Raw genomic sequence first — 23,481 nt, forward strand, 5'->3', positions numbered from 1 at the left:
ACCTACTTACTTTCATATCTACAGCGCAGAACCTTTGTCTCTCTTCGGACTTATCTCTGGACACACTAAACCAATAAGCCATTGCATAAACAGTGAGTTCGCTCCCTTTCCAGATTATGAGAATCGAAACGCGTCCAATTTCAAGTATTCTCGAAATCATTTAAGTGGTACCAGTCTTCATAATCAACAAGCAAAGACCACTGAATGGCAATGACAACTCTCGTACAGACCAAAATTAAAACTATTTACCTTTCTAGTTAACACCATTTTTAAACGATTACCGTCTTAACTGGGCAACCGGTGCCAGAGATATACGCAACGGTCGTGCATATAGTTATATATACCTCAACATATCCCTCCGTGACAGTTGAGTTCTCTGTGGTGGACAGACCGGTCAGCTGGACTTGATTCTTGGGACCAAGTTAGTTTCCAATCCTTGCTGAAGGAGATGACTGCAACACAAATCGTCCTTGCAGGGATCTGCCTGTGTGCAGTTGCTATTCACGTCACAGATGCCGCGACGTAAGTTTTAATATTCTTGTTTAACGCCACACTTGGTAATATCCCAGCCTTATTACGACGGTCTGTGAATGATCGAGTCAGTCCAGTGATCAACGGCATGGGCATCAATAGGGTGCGAGGACATGTGTCAACCAGGTCAGCGAGCCTGACCACAAGATCCCGTTAGTCGCATCTTACTTACTTGACTGGACTTAGTTCCTTTTCGGTTTTTATTTAAATATTTAAATATGCCACGTCTTGGAAACGGCCGGTTTTTCCAATAGTGGTTACAACATTCGCAATTTAAATGGAATGCCTTGCTCACCAAAGGAGATCCCTTTGGCAGATGTCGTTCAGAATCACCAGTGTAAACATTGGCTACTGTTAACTGTTAACTTAAAACTTATGCTAATGTATCGTTGGGCATGCGTAAGGGTTTCAGACGCTGACAGCAGACACATCAGGAACAGGGAATGAGGTTCACATTTAGTCAATGATGGATTGGACATTTCAACAAGAAGTAGACATCCCAAAGGGATCCTGTTTTTGTTTCCTCCATCGGAATTTCTTCTGTGAAATGAAAACAAGGGAACATTTGACTCATATGTAAACATAACCTTCGGGTTTATCGATGATGTGATGTTAACTATTGGTCAATGAGATATTGTCAGATTTATCCAACTGGGCTGGAAATAAAACAGATAATTAAAACTGAGTATCGATAAACAACCGACAACATCCTTCCCATAATCATGAGAAAGCGTATCCACTGATCGATTCCTATAGCATCATGCGTATGTGAGCGTTTATACACTGAATGCATACTTATTGTAATCGAAGGGCATTTATATTCAGCTGTATTTGTACCTTTGTATTCCAGCTGCAGCTACAGGTATTCGCGGGCCACGAGCTACACAGCTGGATGCGGCTGGAACGGATGGCAAAGATGCACAAGTTACAGGTGAGTATCCCGCTACATTTCGGCGTTAACATTATACATGTAGATACAATGACAATATTTTTGTGTATTCACTCATCGCCAGATAGAAAAATAATTCCAATGGTCCATTTGTGATAGTTATTTGAAATGTCTATTGCCTGTGGTTTGTTTGTATTTTCTATGGGAATCGTTTTTTTTCGTAAATATAGCATTATTGGTAATTGAATAGATTGTACCTGCATTTGTATTATTTTAAACAGTTGCTTATAACAAGTCACATTTTGTCCTTAAAGTCAAAGCACTGATTTGTGAGAAAGCTGGCCACAGTAATACGACTGGGCTACTAGAACTGAATAGTAATTAAGTGCATATGTATCGTTATTATTTATTGATGACGCCATATTTGGTCTCCGAAACCCAGAAAAGATAGCAGAAAACATAATAGACGATAGTTTGTAAATTCGACTGGATATTCCGGAAGGCGTATGAGTACTGACAAATGCACAAATGTACATCTCAAAATGTCCTTTCGAAGTCAGCACCTTTCTGATTCTGCAAGGAATTGTCTGATATAAGCTCTGGATACAAATCCAAGTTATAAAACCCCAAACATTATGAACTCCAGCTGCCAAAACCTGAAATTAGTTCAGTCTGCTCACAATTCTCTAATGGCAGTTTCAGTTGCGAAACAATGCCAATTACACTGGAGTCCGGATTCTGAAGTGGCCATGCCATATTGTCAAACTTTTTTTAGTTCGTGATTGCAGCGTTTCGATACAGATTCTTGTACTGTTGTCAAGAAGGAATATAACATGGAATGGTGGGGATGTATATATACTGAATGTAACAACGAAAACAACATCAAATCGAATGGAATGAAGTATCCTTTATCTTGGTTGATGGTGGGCTTTTGGCGTTTGATATGAATGGCTTCGGTGAGATTGCGTTTGGTGATGCCCGTTTGTTTGTTCGCAAGAATGGTGATGTCAGACCAGTTTATTTGGTGATTGGGGTTAAATATGATGTGATGAGAGATGGTTGATTTTCTGTCGGAATTGGTACCGGAAGACTGATGTTCTTTCACTCGGGTGTTCATGGGCCGGGATGTTTCCCCTATGTAGCTCTATCCACACTCACAGTTTATTTTATAAATGACACATTTGGAGTTGTTGGTGTTGTTGTTGACGGTTGGTGATTTTCTTCCGATAGCATAGAGAAGGTTGTTGAGGACACGGCGAAGGTGCTGATTTGATGTGATGGTTTACCAATGCAAGGAATTGATATCTTGATGAGGGATGAATCCGGTTTAGGTGTTTTGGAGGAAAGTTGCAGCATTGATCCACACCACGTGCACAGAGCACCCTATATATACTTCATCACTACTTATATGACTGTTCCAATAATTCCAGTATATACATACTGAATATTAGTATATGTTAATAGTGATAAGTTAGTGTATCTGTCGATGTTTTAGATGGTGTTCTTGTTTCTTTCAGAGTATCGTATTTCACAGCTACATGTAGTAAGTATTGGCAATAATAACAAAACTATTAGAGTTATACTGTGAATGTTAATTAACGCAACAGACTGCAAGAGTGGAGTCCAACGAGGACTAGGTACACAAGTGATTGAAAGCATCAGGAATGACACACGGTGTAAGGATACATAGGTCACACAGTGTATACACCCATCCTCCTTGTCCGTGTTCTTATTTGTTTGTTGTTTAACGCCGCACTCAGCAATATTCCAGCTATATGGCAACGGTATCTAAATAATAGAGTCTGGACCAGACAATCCAGTGATCAACAGCATGAGCATCGATCTGCGCAATTGGGATACGATGACGTGTCAACCACGTCAGCGAGCCTGGCAACCCGATCTCGTTAGTTGCCCTTACGACAAGCATGAGTTGCTGAAGACCAACTCTAACCTGGGGCCCGTTCTTAACACATTTACGTATGGACATCTTATACGTTTCCTGTTCCGCACGATAAACTATTTGTCAAGGCATATACCGTGTCATTTCTATTGATTCCGTATTTGTAGTAACTCGTGTGTTAATTACAGATCATGGCGGATGGTCTGATTACTCAACCTGGAAAAATGTCTGGGGTTGTACTAAAACTTGTGGGGGAGGAACCCAGTCTCAGCGAAGAACTCGCACCTGCACCAACCCTGCTCCAACCGCTGTTTATGGTAACGACTGCACTGGTTCGGCAACCGAAACACGAAGTATACCGTGCAACACGAATGCTTGTCCAGGTAAGGTTGATTGTGTGATTTTTGTTTTCCTTTATGTGTTTGGAATTTGGTCAGGTGTTTTACTCCATTTCAGAGTTGAAGTTTGTACACAGACATTTAAGTTTAGTTTGAAACCTGTTATGTTCATCAGTATTTATATTGCTTGAAGCGTCAGTGCAAAAGCGTACCCAGTCTTGCCTTTTCAGGCAAGTTTCAATTGCTACCAACCGATAGCACCAACAATTAACAAGAAGAGCATATCTTTATAAACAGTTATAATTTTTACAAATGCTTTTGCATTAATCAAAATGTACAATATCAACGTCAGTTAGTATCCACAATTCATTCGTAACTACTCGTTTCTTTCCGTGACCTACAAGAAGACTCGTACCTGTATAGTACGCCAAGCAAATCGCGGGTAGTAAAATGTGAAATGAGTAAAATAGTTTTCTTGCAATTATCGATTTTCGTTATTATTTCCGTGATTATAAAATTATCTTGTTACTTATATTTGTTAACGACATAAGAAACTTACTTAAAGTGACTTTCGTGTTATAAATTTCTAGGAGTCGACATGTTGGGAAATTCAGAGTTATCTTTCCTTGGAAATAGTGCTGGACTATTTTCATCTCCGTGCCTGTTTGCGCTTAGAAAAAAACCCAGTCGTGAACATAGTCACGAGAGGGGTACGAGTCGCCATCCGGCTTGCCGGAATGACACGAGTAGTTACGAATGTCCACAATTACCTGCCGAAACACATTCCATTGGTCACAAAGGCATGTAACGCAAAACACAGGCATGAAGACACATACTGTCACTGACGGTGTCATAGCTCAATATACTACTTTATATAATGCTAAGACCCCGTCAGTGACAGTATATACTTTGATATCTCGGGGTTTTTTGTGTTACAAGCCCCTGTGATTTCGGTACTTTAAGGTTGAAAAACGTCTATGAGAGTTTCAGGATTGGTATGAAGACATAAACGAAATAATACCCTTAATATGTCAGTGGGTTTTCTGCAATACGTTTGTGGGTTGGTGAAACTTATATTTATCTGCGTCATGTCAGTTTTGTTTGTTTGCATGTTTGTTTAACGCCGCAACATCCAGTGATTGAAACCATGAGTGAGTGAGTGAGTTAAAATTTTACATCGCATCGGCAACATAACAGCCATATAGCGATGAAAACAAGGTAATCAATTTAAAATAGCTGTCGACAAAGGACAGTAAAACCAACTAGACTATCACAGATATATATTTAAAACTAGTAATGAAATCTAAAATACTTTAACTATAGAGGACGATACAATATAAAACCAGGCTATTGATAGCCAACAACTGAAGGTAGACTGAAACCATGAGCATTGATCTACGCAAATGAGATGCGTATCATACCAGTGCTCGTGGTGTCAAAGTGTGGTGGGGTAGCTAAGTGGTTAAAGCTTTTCGTTACGCCCAAGATACGGGTTCGATTCCCACATGGGTACAATATGTGAAGCCTATTTCTGGTGTCCCCCGCCGTAATATGGCTGGAATATTGCTAAAAGCGGCGTCAAAGCATATTCACTCATTCGTGGTTTCAAATCTAAGATGTAAACATGTGAGACCTGCTTCACATTAAACTGACATTCAGTGATAGAACTTGAACACTGTATCACAATACTATGGAATCCTAAAAGGGACATTGTCGCGTTGTCGCCCTCACCAAAACATGCAAAAAATCTCATCATTAGCCAAAGTGCGACAATGTTCCTTCTAGGATTCCATACAATACAGAAAATGAATGCTGATCAGGTATTAACTGTCCTTTACAGTGGTCGGTGGCTGGAGTGACTGGTCCAGTTGGGATAACCAGGGATCATGCTCCAGCACATGCGGTACTGATGGAACGATAACCCAGAGGAGTACTCGCACCTGCACCAACCCCAGTCCAGCTAACGGGGGAGCTCGGTGTAGTGGAAACACATACAAGCTGCGTTCTGCTACCTGCAACAGAACCCCTTGTCCGAGTAAGTATACACCTATCTAACTTGACCACGGTCCACAAAGCGATACACTGGTCACTACATCCTTCCTTTTGAACCCACAATCAGAATTCACGTATTATGAGCACTCTGCTCAGCTAATACCCCATTAAATTAACCCCTTAAGTATCAAGTAAATAGTTCTATCTGAATATATTATATATGTAGCGCATATGGTATATATAATATATACCAGATGTGTTAAAAGAATAGGGGGGGTCTTCTTTTGAAATAACAATGCGAAGTATCTCCATGGTAACAGTTGATGGCGGCTGGACGGATTTCTCTAGTTGGGACAACGTTGGGACGTGTTCTGTATCTTGTGGCGGAGGAGTTCAGACCCAGAGGAAGACTCGCTCGTGTACCGACCCCACACCTCAATATAATGGCGCTGCCTGCAGTGGAAGCACGAGCCAGACACGAACCATAGCTTGCAATTCACAGTCCTGCCCAGGTATGTCAACATATAAATAAAACCCGTTACCTCCAACACCGTATTTAAATATAGTTTCTGTATCATTTGAGACAGAAATATCGTCAGTACCATGTCCTATATACTGTTATATAGCAGTGAAATGCAATCAATTTGTAAAATAGGACTACGCTGAAGTTCATGACAATATGTTTTACCAATAGTTAGTTGTCAGGAATATGTTGTTATCTGATGTAAGCATTCTTGTGGATGTTGCTATATTTAGACATCTAGGGAGTCAAGTTTGGTCTGGAATCTTCCAGAACAACACAGACTAGTCAAGCATAATATGGAAAATTGTGCAATATTGTTGAAGGTCTTCATCTCACTTTACATAAAAAAACAGCGGATTTGTGAAGGTCATTGTTTTCAATCAAGATTTCCAGCAAATGTCTATTTGTTAAAATTTAACTGCCATTTATCTTGGAAATATTGTATTAATCGGTATCTGAAACTAGACATTCAATATCATAAGCATTCACACGACATGATAACATGTAGTCTATCAACACGGCGATACAGCCCTGTATCGGGCCTACAATACATCACATGGATATACAACCTCTGTATCGTGATACACAAGATACCTTACACTACCGTGTATATTGGTGTTAAAGAACGAATAAACTTTTGTTATTTGTACTCTTTTAACCCATTACATATGAAAGACGTGTGGTTAGTCTTAAGCGGAAAACCAAATTCATTCTTAAAAAATCGTGTAGTTAATAATTACCCAGCGATTAAGGTTGCCAAAAAGTCGTCTGCTTCACTCTCGCCCGCCAACGAAACCACAGAGAGGTTACGTAACTCTGTCGCCAGAACACTGCAGCGAACCGGAAGTTACGTTACATGAGGAAGGATTTTCTGTTAGTTGTATATAAAATGTGTAACAATTTAACACATTTTACTACCAGTAGAAAGTAACTCGGTGAAAACAAACCTAAATAGCATTTATTCTCAGACTGGCGGATGTTCGCGACCGGGCGCTGAAGTCTGTTCGAGAATCAGTGAGATTATGGTTTGTTTCGTCAAGTTAGAAAATCAAAACTACTTTCTACTCGTAGTTAAATATGTATTTGAATCATGACCAAAATGATCTTGCATGACACAACTTGTGACATATCGATTTCTTCCACGGAAGCGAGGTGGGGGTCGAAGTGACAATATTAATTTCTTGCTACATTCATGTGATTAACGTCCACTCACTAGTATGTAGATACTAGTTATCTTCTTTCCCGTACACGTGATGACACTGATGAGCGAGGCTGATCATCGTTTTCACTATCACTAGCGTCTGGCTCAAACAAATTAGGCCTAGCGACAACAAGCGATTTTGACAGAATCGTCTATGAAAACAAGTTGTAACTCGGAAGCTAGGCAAAGCAGGTGTCAAGCTTAAATGAAAGTAGATTGTGAAAACATAAAGCTTTCACTTTTCACAACAATTGTCACGAATTCAGGTTTAGACAAATCTGTAAACAAGATAATTTACCCCCGGAAATGTACATGAATTCTAAAGGGCCCCTCGTATGTATACCTCACATTACGTCACGGAGACGCACCCCTCTGATTGGCTGAAATTTCGTTCGCGGGAGAGAATTGTGCACTGTTGTCAAAAGGTCGATTTAAGTTAATTAAAGGTCGAAATGAGTAGTTTTAATGACGGGGTTTCATTTATAACAATGCCAATAAATGATTTATGTATTTGTATCCCCAAGAGTATATGTGATCATACGAAGTGTAGAAAACAGAAAGTGTTCAACAACCTGCTTTCGCAGATTCTCAGGTGTGTCCGGTATTAAAAAAACATGCCATTTTTAATTTCTGAAATGAAACACATTTTTTAAAGATTTGTGATATACCTGCAAAATGACAGAATAGCAACTTAGAGTATCGGGATACGAAGAACGACGCCACATAGCTGGAATATTGCTGAGTGCGGAGTAAAACTAAACTCACACTTATATTGTTGATCACTGGATTGTCTGGTCCAGATTCGATTCGAGTGCGACTTTAAACAACACCGAACGAACAAACGCTGTTTATTGACAATTAGTGTGATATATCCGTCTCTAGTTGATGGTGGCTGGTCAGACTTTTCCGACTGGGTTGACGAGGGCGTCTGCAGTGCCGAATGTGGGGGAGGAGATCAGCGCCAGACACGCGAGCGTACGTGCACCGATCCCGCCCCGGCCTACGGAGGAGCAGAGTGCAGCGGTGACAACACACAGACACAGACCATCGACTGCAACACCCACAACTGCCCAGGTACGTTCCTGCGACGTCATGTCTCCGTACATCTGAAGCCCATTTCTCGTGATTATTTTTTAATGTTGCGGCGTAAAACAATACCCACTCACTGCTTGTAACTGGGAAGTCGCATTATGTTAAAGATGGCAGTGTAACAATATTATCGGGTTCAGTATCATTATACCTGACTCCACCACCGATCACAGTTACATATTTTCGCTGCTGCGTTGTTTGTTGATGGACCCGTGAAGATTCGGGTTAGAACTGATCTTCAGTAACCCATGTTTGTCGTAAGAGGCGACTAACGGGATCTGGTTGTCAGATCCATGCGCATGCTGTTGATCACTGGATTGTCTGGTCCAGACTTGATTATTTACAGACCGCCGTCATATAGCTGGAATATTGCTGAGTGCGGCGTAAAACTAAACTCACTCGCTGACTGTTTATTGACGTGCTACAATTATATGGATATATACGTTTCTAGTTGACGGTGGCTGGTCCGATTTTACCGACTGGGTTGACGAGGGGTCTGCAGTGCCGAATGTGGGGGAGGAGAACAGCGCCAGACACGCGAGCGCACGTGCAGCAACCCCGCCCCGGCGTACGGAGGAGCAGAGTGCAGCGGTGACAGCACACAGACACAGACCATCGACTGCAACACCCACAACTGCCCAGGTACGTTCCCGCGACGTCATAACCCTAACACAGCGACGACATGGAGTTATTCCTCACTGGCATCTGCGTGAAAAGAAAAGTGATTTCGTACTGGGTTTCTAATTGTCGAGTGGATATTGTTTTTCACTACATTCACCAATACTGTATCTATAGTCTATCCTGTTTATTAACCAAGAGCACAGTAGGTTGTTGAATTGCCAACAATCACGAACGAAAACTCGAAATATACTCTTAAAAAAAGTAGGGGAACCTGAACTTTCAATCTGGATAGGAAGTATAAGCGTTAACAAAGTTTTCAAAGACAGACATCTTATGAACACACCACCATTACTCTTTATCACCACCCCTAAACACAACGCATGGGTTGCACGTGCACAACGCAGAAGCCCCATACACGCGCATGGGGTGCCATTCTTGATTTTGACGGTTTTCAAGAAGTTCGATAAATCACTGTAGACCATTAAGTTTGACAATCATCTTGCATCACACAGTTGTTAGTGTTTGTTTCTAGCCGTTGTTTTGGTTTGAAAATGAAAATAGAACACATGCAAATTTCACGTCATACACCGATCATCGTTCCAGAGCGATTACTGTTCAAACAACTATGGTCATAAGGAAGTGCAAGCGGTGATGCACAGAGTCAGAGGTACAGATAAGCTGCGTATCTGCGTAAATAAAGCAATTTGATCTTACATGCGAACACACACAAAAATGTCAAATCTTAGCTCGGTGGTTACTGAGGATAGATAAAATAACTCAAAGATATTGAGAGGTTCTATTTCAGCACATGAACGTGGCAACTCTCAGTCTTTCTTATGGTTTCTCAAATTACAGATAAAATATAAATAACAAACACGTAAACCAACATTTAAACTTAATTATATTTTGACAGTTAATGGAAACTTGCAAATACCCAAATGAGTTTGAGTCAGTCAGGTGGGTACAATTTATTTGGTTACTTAAAGGAAAATTAGGATACCCAATTGAGATGAACACAAGCGAGTACATAATTCAATGACTCAAAAAGTTATCTGTTGCTCTGGATGCACTCTTCAAATATTCATTATTATCATATCAACATTGAATGACTTCGATATATCTCCTAATTTGTTTCAGTTCCCCTTCTTTTTTGGGAAGAGTATACGTTAAACTGATATATCGTTGAAGACCAGGTGTCATGACCTTTATTTTATCGTTAGAATATCAACCATCTTAAAAACGTCTACATTGTTTCTAACGACTTTGGAGCTCTGGAATCAGTACAAATATTGGAGACATTACGGATACCTCTTGTATCAAATACCAGACAAAAATAGTTTCTGGCCATAACGCCTGGCCAATATAATAATCTGAACTGCATTTGGCACCTGGAAACAAGGGCTAGGAGCGAGTAAGTTTGGTTTATTGTGACAAGTATACCAGTTATACTTGGGTGTGTATGTATATGCTTCTTGTATTTGTGGTACAGTCCATGGTGGATGGTCCGACTGGACGGAGTTTGCCGACGAGGGAGAGTGTTCTGTATCTTGTGCGGGTGGTGACCAACAGCAGAGGCGGGACAGGGAGTGTAACAGCCCCACCCCAGAACATGGGGGTCGGGACTGTGAGGGAGACAGCGCCGAAACCAAATCGGTACCCTGCAATACACACGAGTGCCCAGGTAAGGACATATTAGTGAGTAGAGAGTAAGTGAGTTAAAATGTTACACCGCATTGCCAGTATTGCAGCCATATCGCTGAGAAATCAGGTTAATTATGATTAGATTATTGTCGATGAAGGACAGTAGAAGCACAAGGACATTATATTGAATCCAGAATGATGAAAGACGCCATCGTTTTGCACTCGTATTTATGCGTTAGATAATTGAACGTTTAGTTACGTTTGTCAAATACGATTATATGCAAAAAATATTATTATTTGTATATTAATTGCCTCAAAATATTTATATGTTCATATAAGTTGACAAGCATTGAACTGAAATGACACTTAAACATGAGACTCCGACTGGCCACAACCGGATAAAGCATGACCCCTTGATCGTCATGAGTAGTCTCTCTTTCCGACATTGACAGTCACACAGTCATGTACATTCTCACCTGGCCTCCCTGAGACAGTACAATCAGGTGTCATCGTTGAATTATGAAGTGCTTGTGTTTAATATTATTGTGTAAGGTCAACTGTTTCAGTTCATGGCGGTTGGTCAGAGTGGTCTGACTGGACTTACGAAGATGAGTGCCCTGTGACATGTGGCGGAAGTCCGGTGATGGAGTCGAGGTCAAGGTCATGTGATGCACCAGCACCTGCTCACGGGGGTGACGACTGCGAGGGTTCTTCGACTGAAAACAGACCAGGCCAATGCAACAACAACCCATGCCCAGGTCAGATTGATCAACATATTGTCGCACATGTATGTTACCACACAACCTGGACACATTTACAATCCTTACTAAGTTTGGAAAGAAAGACGCACTTTTAAAGTTGACAAAATGTTTATTCCACAATCATAAGAAACGTCAACTAAAGGCAGTAACACGTCACAATTTAATTCTGGACTCACAAAAGTCCAGAAACTCTCCGCACTGTGGGCACTTTCTGACAAGGGGATTTGACCAAATTAAACATGCAGTTGTTATGAACATATGCCAAGGATGAAAAAATGAAAAATTTTTTTTCGAAAACTTTAAATTTAAACTCGCTCGCCCATGGGCCGGCCCATGGGCGAGAATGTTTAATTTCGATCAGAATTCATGTTTTGGAGGTTGTAAATGAATGAGTGTATGTTTATAAGCATCATGTCACAAATTTCAACTCATATTGACTTAAATCGATTAAATTAGAGCGATATTAAAAAATCTCGCCCATGGGCGAAAAATATGTTGGCCCATGGGCGAGAATGTAGCATTTCGATCAGAATTCATGTTTTGGAGGTTATAAATGAATGAATGTATGTTTATAAGCATCATGACACAAATTTCAACTCATTTTGACTTAATTCGACTAACTTAGAGCGATATTACAAAATCTCGCCCATGGGCGAAAAATATCTTGGCCCATGGGCGAGAATATTTCCTTTACTCAAAATACATGTTTTTCCATGAGTGCTTTTAGCAATATTCCAGCAATATCACGGAGAGGGACACCAGAAATGGGCACACAACGTTTGAGTAGGAGTCTTATGACATAGACTGAAATACACCATGGTAGAAGGTTTTTATATATTTCAAATTGTTTGGTTGTTGTTTAACGCCACAAACAGCAATATTCAATTTACATGGCGGCGTCCTGTAAATAATCGAGTCTGGACAAGACTATCCAGTGAGCAACAGCATGAGCATCGATCTTCGCAGTTGGGATACGATGACATGCGTCAACCATGTCAGCGGGCCTGACCACCCGATCCTGTTAGTCGCCTCTTACGAAAGCAGGGGTTGCTGAAAGCCAATTCTAATTCTAATCTTCACGGGTATATTTCAAATGGATCAATGTCCGTGTGGTGTTTTGAAGTATCTGTATAATAGTTCTAACACTGAGTAAATGGTTCGATAGTGTTTCACTGAATGCGCTATATGGGCCACTTAGTTCATGTGTAACTTGGACGCATCGGATTGAATTCTGTAGGTATTTACTCTCTACAAAATTATCAGCATTTTAAAATTTTGGAATGCATAGATCAACGAATGCGTTCATTCATCGGTGATGAGCGAAGATGGCCAAGTTTGTTATATTACTGTACTCTGTGATAGTCACATTTGGAGTATTGCAGCCATATAGGGATTAAAACAAGTTCTACATTCATGACACATACACACAGAATGTAGAAAGTCCAATAAGTAAAAACAACTAGAATATCACAGATATAGTGAGTGAATTTACGCCGCTTGTCAATATTCCAGCAATATTGTGGTGTCTCACCAGGCATTGGCGTAACATATTGTACCCATGTTGGGAATCAATCCCGGGTCTTCGGCGTGACGAACTAACGCTTTAAGCACTAGGCTACCCTAACACCCCATACCGAGTTATAGGTGTACAACTAGCATGTAAATCTAACACTTTAGATAATACAATACATACCAGGCTATAGATCGCCAGCTGAAGGCAGATCACCATACTAAGGACGTGTATACTTGCAGTGAATGGGGGATGGAGCGACTGGTCGGAATGGTCACAGGACGGCGAATGCTCGGTTTCCTGCGGCGGTGGCACCGTCAATGAGCGTCAAAACCGACGATGTGACAACCCTGCACCTGCTCATGGCGGGGCGGAATGTGACGGCGATGACGTGAACACAAGAGACGCCGAGTGCAACGCCCATGAGTGCCCAGGTAGGACTATTTGCGCATCATTCCCCATGTAGACCTCGGTAAGACTGGAATAAACTTAGAATAAACTTTTGCGTGATGTGAGTAATATAGCAATTTTTCTTGTGCTCACAATAGTTCAGTAACGTCCAATAAGGCTGTCACCATTTGGGTAGGATCTGTACCTGTTACTAGTTGTCCGGCACTCATGTCACGGTACCACCCGGTACCACAACACACACGCATGCTTCAATAGCGTATCCAACGGAGTAACATACAGCCATTTTATGACAAAACAAACTCTTACATTAAATATAGTTAGATCCTGTCGACAAAGGACAGCAAAAGATTAGACTATCACAGATATGGATTTATAAAATGTTTGTTTGGAAATAATCGAGTCTGGACCAGACACTCCTGTGATCAACAGCATGAACATCGATCTATGCAACTGGAATACTTTGACAAGTCAACCAAGTCAGCGAGCCTAACCCCAAACCCGTTAGTCGCCTCTTAACACAAGCATGTCTTGCTGAAGACTAGTTCTGACCCGGATCTTCATGGGGTTTTATATCAAGGATGTTGCCAAAAAATGACTATTTAAAGTATAAAAGTGGGATAGACCTCACCAACTGCCATCATATTGCTTACAATAATGACTTTCAGGATGCTGGTCATTGTTAAAAGTATTTCACCATGGAATATGAAAAGTACTTTGGATCAAATGGAACATGCGCACATGTAAGTTAATATTATAACGTAAATGTACTTTTATCTATTGTATATTAATAGTTTATCCTTAATCTACTAGTTGACGGTGGGTGGTCCGACTGGTCCGACTGGAGACTTGATGGTCAGTATACAGTGGCTGGAAACATGGGCACAGCAAACATGATCCACGATCGAACTTGCACCAACCCTGCCCCAGCCTTCAACGGGAAGGAGTGTGAGGGCCCGAGCAAGGAGTTTACCCAGGCCTCCTGTCCTGTGACGCAGTGCCAGGGTGAGTGAGCGAGTGTTGTTTTATGCCGCCAATATTCAGCTGCATTACAGTGACGTTTAAGTAGCAACGGCGAGACACGTGTCTGAGGTTCTTCACACGTCACAACTTCAGAGCACAAGCTTTGTACACATTTGAAAGGTGGGAAACTACTCTGACACCAGACATCGAACAGAAGCGACAGGGATAGGTTCAATATCACTATTTTGAGTGAGTACGTGCTTAATTTTGCACCAGCAATCTAACAGCTACTTGCGGAGACTGCCTATTTTGGAAGTTTTATCATTGCTCAAATATACTGTATATAAAGATGTTTGATGCTACTGACTCTTCCAAATCGTGCTATCATACGTACAAATTACATGAGAACATATCCACATCGAAATGTTTTGTAATTATATATATTAAAATATCATTTGAACCTGAAATTGTTTTGAACGACAAACTAATCTATGTCGAAACGTCGCATTTACAGAATAAAGAAGTTGCACATCCATAAACATTGTCCTCATCCTCCATCTCCTCAACTTCTAGAATGCCAATCAAAGAAAAGTAGGATTTTGATGGAAACAAATAACTCCATTTCCATTGAAAAGGGCGTTCCATTGAACTGGGGGAGTCAGAGCCCTTTGAGAATCTATACTGCATCATTTAGGACGGAAAGGGTTGGAAATGAAATGATGTGGTGGGACAATGGGACAAGCTTTCAAACAAGCTGCCCCACAACGAAGCATATGTGATACATGTGGTCCCACCTTAGGCAAGTGAGTTAGGCAAAATTGCCTCTGTTCACCCAGCAGAAAATGGGCACCCGGTGAAATAAGTCGTGAGACTATTAACCTTCGCCTAAGAGGCAGCTTGGGTTATCCGGGGTAATAATGATCAGATTGTGCGCTTTGAGCAGGACATCTAGCCTGGAAAAGGCGCGTTATAAATATTTTGATTATTATTATTAATACAGCTATGACTAACAACCACATTTCAACACAGGCATCTGTGACGACTCCTCCGCCACCTACGCCTACCCTGGAGAGTACACAGCCTACTACGGTTGTAACAAAGCAGGACAGATGGCCAAGAAGACGTGCCCGTCCAGGGAACACTACAACTCTGACGATAGCCGCTGTGTCCGGACCTGTAACCCGACTGGGGTCTCGAGGAAGATCCACCCAGGGCGCAAATGCAACAAGTTTATTTTCTGTGTATTTGGCAACCCCTGGGAGATGCCATGCTTTGGTCAGGACGCTAATTGCCCCACTGACTGTGTTCAGTAATTTTTCAATTATACCAAAATCATAATCTCGTGGTAGTAAATACAGTACTGTAGTACAGAAATTTCATCATCTGATGTATTGGACTTGTCTAATCACTTCCTTTCTATTATAAAGGGGCGATGGGGTAGCCTAGTGGTTAAAGCGTTCGCTCGTCACGCTGAAAACCCGGGTTCGATACCCCACATGGAAACCCTGTGTAAAGCCCATTTCTGGTGTCTCCCGCCATGATATTGCTGGAATATTGCTAAACGCGGCGTGAAACTAACTCATTTACTAACTCCTATCTGTTATTTGCAATTGAGTTAATTTGAAAGTATAACATGCTGACGTATTTTAGAGCCAACTGATGCAGTATAGCTGATCATTATCAACAAGCCATTATTCTATAAAATGAGTGTCAATCAGTCCAGATCGGAATTAGTGTATTCATCCTGATTTTGTTCTTAATGTTTTTGAAAGCCACGGGTATATCTCCAGTCCTATTGTTCATTAATATGTGATTCAAGAAAACCGGAATAAGTGTTTTCACTGTTTGTTTTCTAGTTTGATTATTAAATTTTCTTCACAACCTAACGCCCTATTGTTGTTTTGATGTTGCGAGAAACGGGACATAGGTGAGTGTGTTGTGACATTAACTTTGGCTTCATCAGTTTTCCGATTACACCAGCACTGATGAAATACTGCGATGTGACAACGGGATCTTTCACGCTTCACACCACAGCTAGCGCTGTTCCTCCAGCCGGTTGTCACCCCTCTGTGTGAAGCGTGAAAATAGGACAATATTACATGATAGTTACTCAACAACTTTTTCTATGATCGATCATAAAACGTCAAATTTCAGATCCTTTTGGGTACAGTGAGTTAAGATTTTAAGTCACATCGGCAATATGTCAGCCATATGGTGACTAAAAACATGTTTTGAATTCACCATAAATACATGTAAATTATAAAAACCTGTCGACGAAGGACGGTAATATCAACTAGAATATCACAGTATCAAAAAATAAAACTAGCATCACTCTCTAAAACTGGATTTCAAATAAGGACAATACATTATAAAAAGAGGCTATAGGTCGCAAACAACTGAAGGTAGATCACCATAACAGTTTTGGGTACAGAGCTTTCAGGACCATGTGTCTTATTCTTGTTTTGTGCACAATTTCTACCAGATTCACCTCGCAACACCTGCTTGTAACACTGTTTAACAGCAATTCACGAGCACATGCTGATGATAGTCAGAATAGGGACTTTTATATGAATATGGAACGGGTTTTGATGCGTTTATTAAAACACATCTGAGTGAATTAAAAATAATAGTCACATAGGCAGTATTTTTAGGCAATATTTAAACGAAGGCAAGAATAAGAAAACTCTTAGATCCCGAGTAACGTAGACCATCTCTACAACTAACAAATGCTCATTCCGGTGAACCTTCCAGAACTCCAAACCTTGCAAATATACGCTGGTTGACAAAACGTAACTTGACACTCACTTCGACATGTCCAGTGTTTTTCATATCAGTCAGGTGATTTCAAAAAGAATCTTTGTTCTGATAGTCTTTGGCACTTCGTACTATCGTTCAGTTTCTGGAACATTCTGCCGTAATGGTTACATTCAGTGATCGACAGATGGATCAATTTTCCCCTCTTGTCATGACAGACTCCTTTGCTAAGAGCTGAAGTATGGTATTTCAGTTGTGAAGGTTATTACATGCATAAAGATGTCAATAATTGGAGTTAGCATGTTGAGCTACGTTAATCAATGATGTTTACAAAACATCTAGAGCCACTTAATCGATTCTTGCAACTGTCAATCAAAGAGGCCCTTTGATCTGCATCTGAAACAGTTCCAATGTTCCACTCAAATGGGGAGTTGGGTCAGAATTCTTGGGTTGTTTCTTGTTCTAATAGTTTAAAATGGTGACTTTAAATGGTTTATCTTTGTCCCAAAGCAGAATTTTATTTAAACGTTTCTTTTGGACATCTAAATCACTGTTGTTGGTTTATTTCGACATGGACGAAAATAGGACAATTTAATTCTTCTGAAAAGGGTGCATTTCACCTAAATATGAGAATTTGTTTCCGTGATTTGCATAAAGCTGTGTTGTTAAGCTTTCTTATAAACTAATACATATGTATCTTCTAACATATCTATGATAGTTTTTCAGTAATTCATAATGGTAGGAGGGTAACGTTTCTTTTGGCGTGTAGTGTATTTCAGCCATATCGTGACTAAATCAAGTTGTATATTAATAACAATCAAAGGCGAATTATAAAAACCTGTCAGCGAAGGACAGTAAAACAACTAGATTATCACAGATAGAAATTTAAAACTAGTAATTAAATCCAAAACATTTTAACTATACATGACAATACAATATAAAAAACAGGCAGCAGACTAAGATTGCCAACAACTAAAGGTAAATCACCATACCGGTGACCCCGGAATAAGAGAGGTGGAATCTGATTGGTGAGTCGGATGAACGTTGAAGGGCAACTCGCAATTGCAACCCATGATAATACGAGCGTGCCACGAAATTGCAGTCGCCTTTTCCCTGAAGTATTTTATGTTACGTTGTTACAAAACTGTTTTCTTCTTTCCCCTTCTTGATAATAATAATATGGACTTTGTTTGATGCTACTCCCCATTGATTGACCACTGTGTTAGCGGGCATGTCACGTTATGTGAACAAATTAAACAATCACCTGATTCATGTGATGTGACAATTAGTTTTCTTACGTCTTGAATTCATTCATTGATTTACGTAATTCGTTTTTTAACAAACTATTGAAGATAAGACATGTTTCCGTTTCTGGATTTATACAGTTTGTGTACCGTTTATTCGATTATTACCTCCATGACCCGAAACATAAAACCACAACCAATACTTCACTGGATTCATCCGGTGAGGATATCGTATCACATGCTCTGTACGCCCTACATCTACACAACACAATAGGTGAGTTGAAATGGGGTTTAACGTCGCACTTAAGAATATTTCGCTCATATGACGACGTGCATACCATGCCGCAGTGAAGCATGAATACCCCACTCAGACACATTATACTGACTCCGACCTTGTTGTACCCAATAATGCCGAGCGCCAAGCAGGGACAAACAAGTACCATATTTTAACGTCTCTTTGGTATGACGCGGTCCGTCGATCGAACCCGCGACCTTCCGCTCTCCGGGCGGCAGTTATTTGAATTAAATACCTAAAACCTTAGACGCTTGAAAAGAATAATGATTAGCCCTGTAGTCAGTCGATTTCTTCAGGACATCCCCCATCCCTCTCGAGTTTGCATTGATCATATCTCTGCTAAAAGCAGAGTCGATCTGTACAATTGTGACTATATCATGAGAATTTATTTGTTTATCAGTAAGTAGTATTACAGCTGTACGATGTTGTTTGTAAACAAATCGAATCTGGACCAGACAATCCAGTGATTGTCATAAAATAGAATGATGATACCCAGGAGTTCGCCAAATGGTGAGCGGATCCTGTCCCACCGGTGGCACCCTTCTAGTCAATTGTTCACCTGAAATAATTCGGGAACGTACGGTGGCCATATGTAACAAGTCAAAATAGGGAATTGCATCGGACATCATTTTTGTCACTGATGCATCAAAGTTGGAAATTTCCTCCACATATCTACCAGAAAACTTTTTGAAAGGTTCACTGAGGCCTTGAATGTTGTAACCTTGATCAAACAACTTCTAAGCAAGAGTGGTATGACGCTCTTTTAAGTCCTGATACACAGTGCACGCTCGGTTGTACGTGTACCTCAAAAGTGAAAGGCTGGAGCTGTTGGGATGTTGCTTGACATGAATGAGAAGTTGACTATTGGAAAGTTGAAATCATCCCTTTTGTCATACAGCCTATTGAGGAGTTTTTTGTCACTCTGAATCTTTATGCATAAATCTAAACATGAAACAGTTGAAGCGGTCTCACTTGTCACCTTAATTTCAAGTTCAGGTGGGTAAATCAGTCTAAGGCAATTGGCGATTTGATGGTTATTGAACGATATTAGACCGGAAGCTTAAGTTAAACTTCTTGGCCAAATTACCTTGTTTTGATTTTGCCATCCCAAGCAAACGTTCTCATTCATATGCATTAAGTGAGTGAGTTTAGTTCTACGCCCCTTTTAGCAGTATTCCAGCAATATCACGGCGAGGGACACCAGAAATGCGCTTCACACATTGTACCCATGTGGGAAATCGAACCCGTGATGAGAGGGTGGTTTGATCACCTTCCCACTTTGCATTAGAGAATTCAACAAATCAAGTGTCTCCAGGCATTTTCCTTACGGTTTTTAATGTGTGGTAAAATGTTATGAGACAAGAGTAAAAAATAAGACGAAAGAACTTTGTATAGTTCATGGTCCATATGTGGCTTATCTTTCCTGCAGAATTTCATACATGTTTGTTTTATTTAGAAAATTTAAATTCCCGTTTTCAAGTGACCATTTGTGAATTTTACTGACACAACTGCCTTTCTATCGTATGCATATTTTAACACAAGAATGGGCCTAATCGTCCACAAAAAGTGGTGATCCATCTACAGAATCACGTAAAACCTCTGAAAGACCATGTATTTCAATACCAAATACAATGACAGACAAATACTGCCTACTCGACTGGAACACTGGTCCGCATTGTAATAATCAGTCAGTGTTGGCCCACATTAAATTGCCAGTCTGCAGTGTATGAAATAAGCCAAAAACCATTAGGGCTGGTAACTTCAAAATGTTACCAGCCCAAAATGGATTTAACCAGACCAAACAATCCTGAGAAAATAACTCAAGTTTTAGTTACAATGAATAATTTAATGAACCTGTGACATGTATTTACTGTCTTACAATCTATTCACAACAGTCATTTACTCAGATGTATGGAACATGTTATCTAATTTTTTTACCAGACCATCCGGCTGGCTAGCTGTAAATTTAGTCAGTCCGTCAGAAATCTAGACCGTCCCGGGCGGTCGGACGGGCCTTATTTCATACACTGCAGTCTCTTTAAAAACTTTGATATAAATTGAGACAAACCTCAAACCAAACCCATGTAAATTCCTTGAAATGCTACGCTTTAAGGTGGCATCGTAGCTTTCGAATATCAGAAAGGGGGCTAAACAGTTAGACGTACATCAAGATTCGTAAACAGAGCTCTGAACCGTCGTGCTAAAACTTGTCCATAAAACTTGTCATGTATTCATTTTCCATCTTCCAAATGCCTTTCAGGAACTTCAATAAAGGGAAGACACTGGATGATGATTTTAGATACTGTGATGATTGTGTGCTCACATATTTATATCCTGTTACAGGTTCTTATAGGTCTTCTTTTTGTCATATTAATTTTGGCTAATTTTGACTGCAATCACCAGCTGCTGAAGAGTTAATATAGCTAGGTTCCATGCAGGTAGCAAAGGTACTGTAAGTCCCCATGGTCCCTAATATGGTGATCTATAGCCCGTTTTTTCATATTGTACTGTTGTCTCTCGTGATATATTTTTATGATAGCGTACTAGTTTTAAATTCAGAGCTTTGATAATCTAGTATTTTTAGTGTCCTTCGATGACAGGTTTTTACTTCAATTTTTATTTTCTTTCAATATTGATATAAATTATATTGATCTTGTCACGATATGGCTGCAATATTTCAGATGTAAAGCTAAATATTAACTCACTCATTCTTATACGTCTCTTGACTTGTCAGTTGACCCATACCTGCTGAATGAATCTGAATATCGAATGCGGGCGGAGCTCTATGGAAGTACTCTTCCAAATATTCTAAAACCTCATTCGTAACTACTCGTGTCATTCCGGAACGCCGGATAGCGTCTCGTACCCCACTCGTGGCCATGTTTACGACTAGGACCTGTCTAAGCGCAAATGGGCACGGATATGAAAATAGTCTAGTACTAGTACCAAGGCAAGATAACTCTGAACGTCCAAACATGGCTACTCCAAGAATATCCTATAGCTATATCCCATTGGACAAAACAACTATACAGTCATTCCCTTTGTAAGTATGTTTCAGTGTTGAAAGTTGCTGATCCTTTAGCTCAAAGTTTATGTTTAAATTGTGCTTTGCATAGTTAGCGAAGTTTCAAAATTCAACGGTGCCGCCAATGCTTCGAAATGCGTTTTACTACGCGCGATTTGATTGGCCCATTCTTGGCATAATGGCGTACGATAGGGTACACTGTCTAAAACGAGTGACCCTATCATCTAGATGGAATGATATGAAAGCTAACTAATGTGTACGAACAAACTTAAACGTCAGTTCGCTGCAATTCCCAACATTGAAAACATTGGTTAAACAATGACTGTAAAAATTCAAATTCGGATGCCGAAACAATACTTAAAAACTGGATGCCGACCTATACTCCAATCCACTTACGATATGAATAAATACAATTCTAAACACAGGCGTAGCAATATTCCTCATCGAATTATGTACCTACATTTCCCCAAATAGCCAAGCAGCAAGAAAAAAGGAAACTATTAATTTTAAATCGGATAAATGGGAAGATTACAACTATTTCCTTTCCTATTTATGAGCTCCATACGTCCCATCAGCAAGCATACTGCTATAGGGGCTGATAACATACTTTGTCAACTCCTAAAACACTTACTAGAACCATGTTTAGAAACACGTTTGCTTTTTGTGTGTAAAGTATCTTTCTTCTTGGCGTAATTATGTAATCGTCCCAATTTCTGAACGTGGACATGATCACACTAATCCTTCAAATTACCTAAAACATTGAAAAGCTGCTTTAGCAACATCATGGAAGAGTGATCGATAATGCATTAGTTTGGTACCTTAGAGACCGGCAATCTACAATATGGCTGTCATAAAAACACATACCTTAGATCATTTAAGAATGATAAAATATATAAGTAAAATGTTGTGTGTGCCTTCTTCGATCTTCAAAATGAATATGACACTACGTGCAAACATGGTATTTTAAGATCTATAACTCTGGATGGAGTCATACCCAAGTTTCAGATCCACCTCTGCTCAACCTTGTCTGATCATTATTACCATCAGGGTGTCCGACAAGGCATGCCGAGTTTTGACACATTTAGCATCACGATTAACAGTTCATCAAAAGTATAAAATCATTCTATTGAAGGATGGATTTTAGTGCACGGTTTAAATATTTCAAAAAGCACGTATACCTGTGAAAGGCAACTTCAGGTGTGTGTAAGTATTGCAACACCTAGTATTTTAACCCCATAAATGCCATGGGTATATCATATCATTACTATCCCGCGCCACGACGGGGAGAGGGGTGGCGGCGGTATGTTACAATTTGTTACAGAGTTATGGCCCTTGTCATGCGTTTCATGACTAAGTGTCCGGTATCACCAATGGGGACAGATTATCTCAAAAACCGTTATAGATAGGGAAACTATATCTAATATGTGTTTTCAGGACAGAATTATGGCACTTGTCATGCGTTTCTTGATTTAGTGTACGGTATCGCCAATCGGGAGAGATTTTCTCAAAACCCGTTGTGTTACAAGTTGTTACAGAGTTATGGCCCTTGTCATGCGTTGCTTGACTTTGTGCACCGTATCCCCAGTGGGGACAGATTTTTTAAAACCGTTAGGGACCGTTCATAATTTATGGCTACGGGGGGTGGTGATGATGATTTTCATGGAGAAGCATGTACAATGTGAATGACACCCCCCTACAATTTATGTACAAAATCAATGACCCCCTCCTTCCCATAATATTTAAGCATAATTTTTAATATTTCTGTGTACAAAATTGCTGACCCCCAGTACATGTGT

The 23,481-nt window shown here is 40.2% G+C and overlaps 1 protein-coding gene across 1 annotated transcript; it reads left to right on the plus strand.

Moving 5' to 3' along the window:
• Window positions 1-644: 644 nt before the first annotated feature.
• On the plus strand, window positions 645-16,213 carry LOC124283457 (coadhesin-like). Its single transcript, XM_046719521.1, has 12 exons — window positions 645-657; window positions 1,382-1,462; window positions 3,509-3,703; window positions 5,499-5,693; window positions 5,971-6,162; window positions 8,257-8,448; window positions 8,956-9,105; window positions 10,574-10,765; window positions 11,292-11,483; window positions 13,239-13,430; window positions 14,218-14,409; window positions 15,397-16,213. The coding sequence occupies exons 1-12, from the start codon at window positions 645-647 to the stop codon at window positions 15,678-15,680; spliced, it is 2,070 nt and encodes a 689-aa protein (XP_046575477.1). The 3' UTR covers window positions 15,681-16,213.
• The last annotated feature ends 7,268 nt before the right edge of the window (window positions 16,214-23,481 follow it).

Source organism: Haliotis rubra, unplaced genomic scaffold (genome assembly GCF_003918875.1).
Source record: "Haliotis rubra isolate DU_JTF1 unplaced genomic scaffold, ASM391887v1 Scf316, whole genome shotgun sequence".
Classification (NCBI taxonomy): Eukaryota; Metazoa; Mollusca; class Gastropoda; order Lepetellida; family Haliotidae; genus Haliotis; species Haliotis rubra.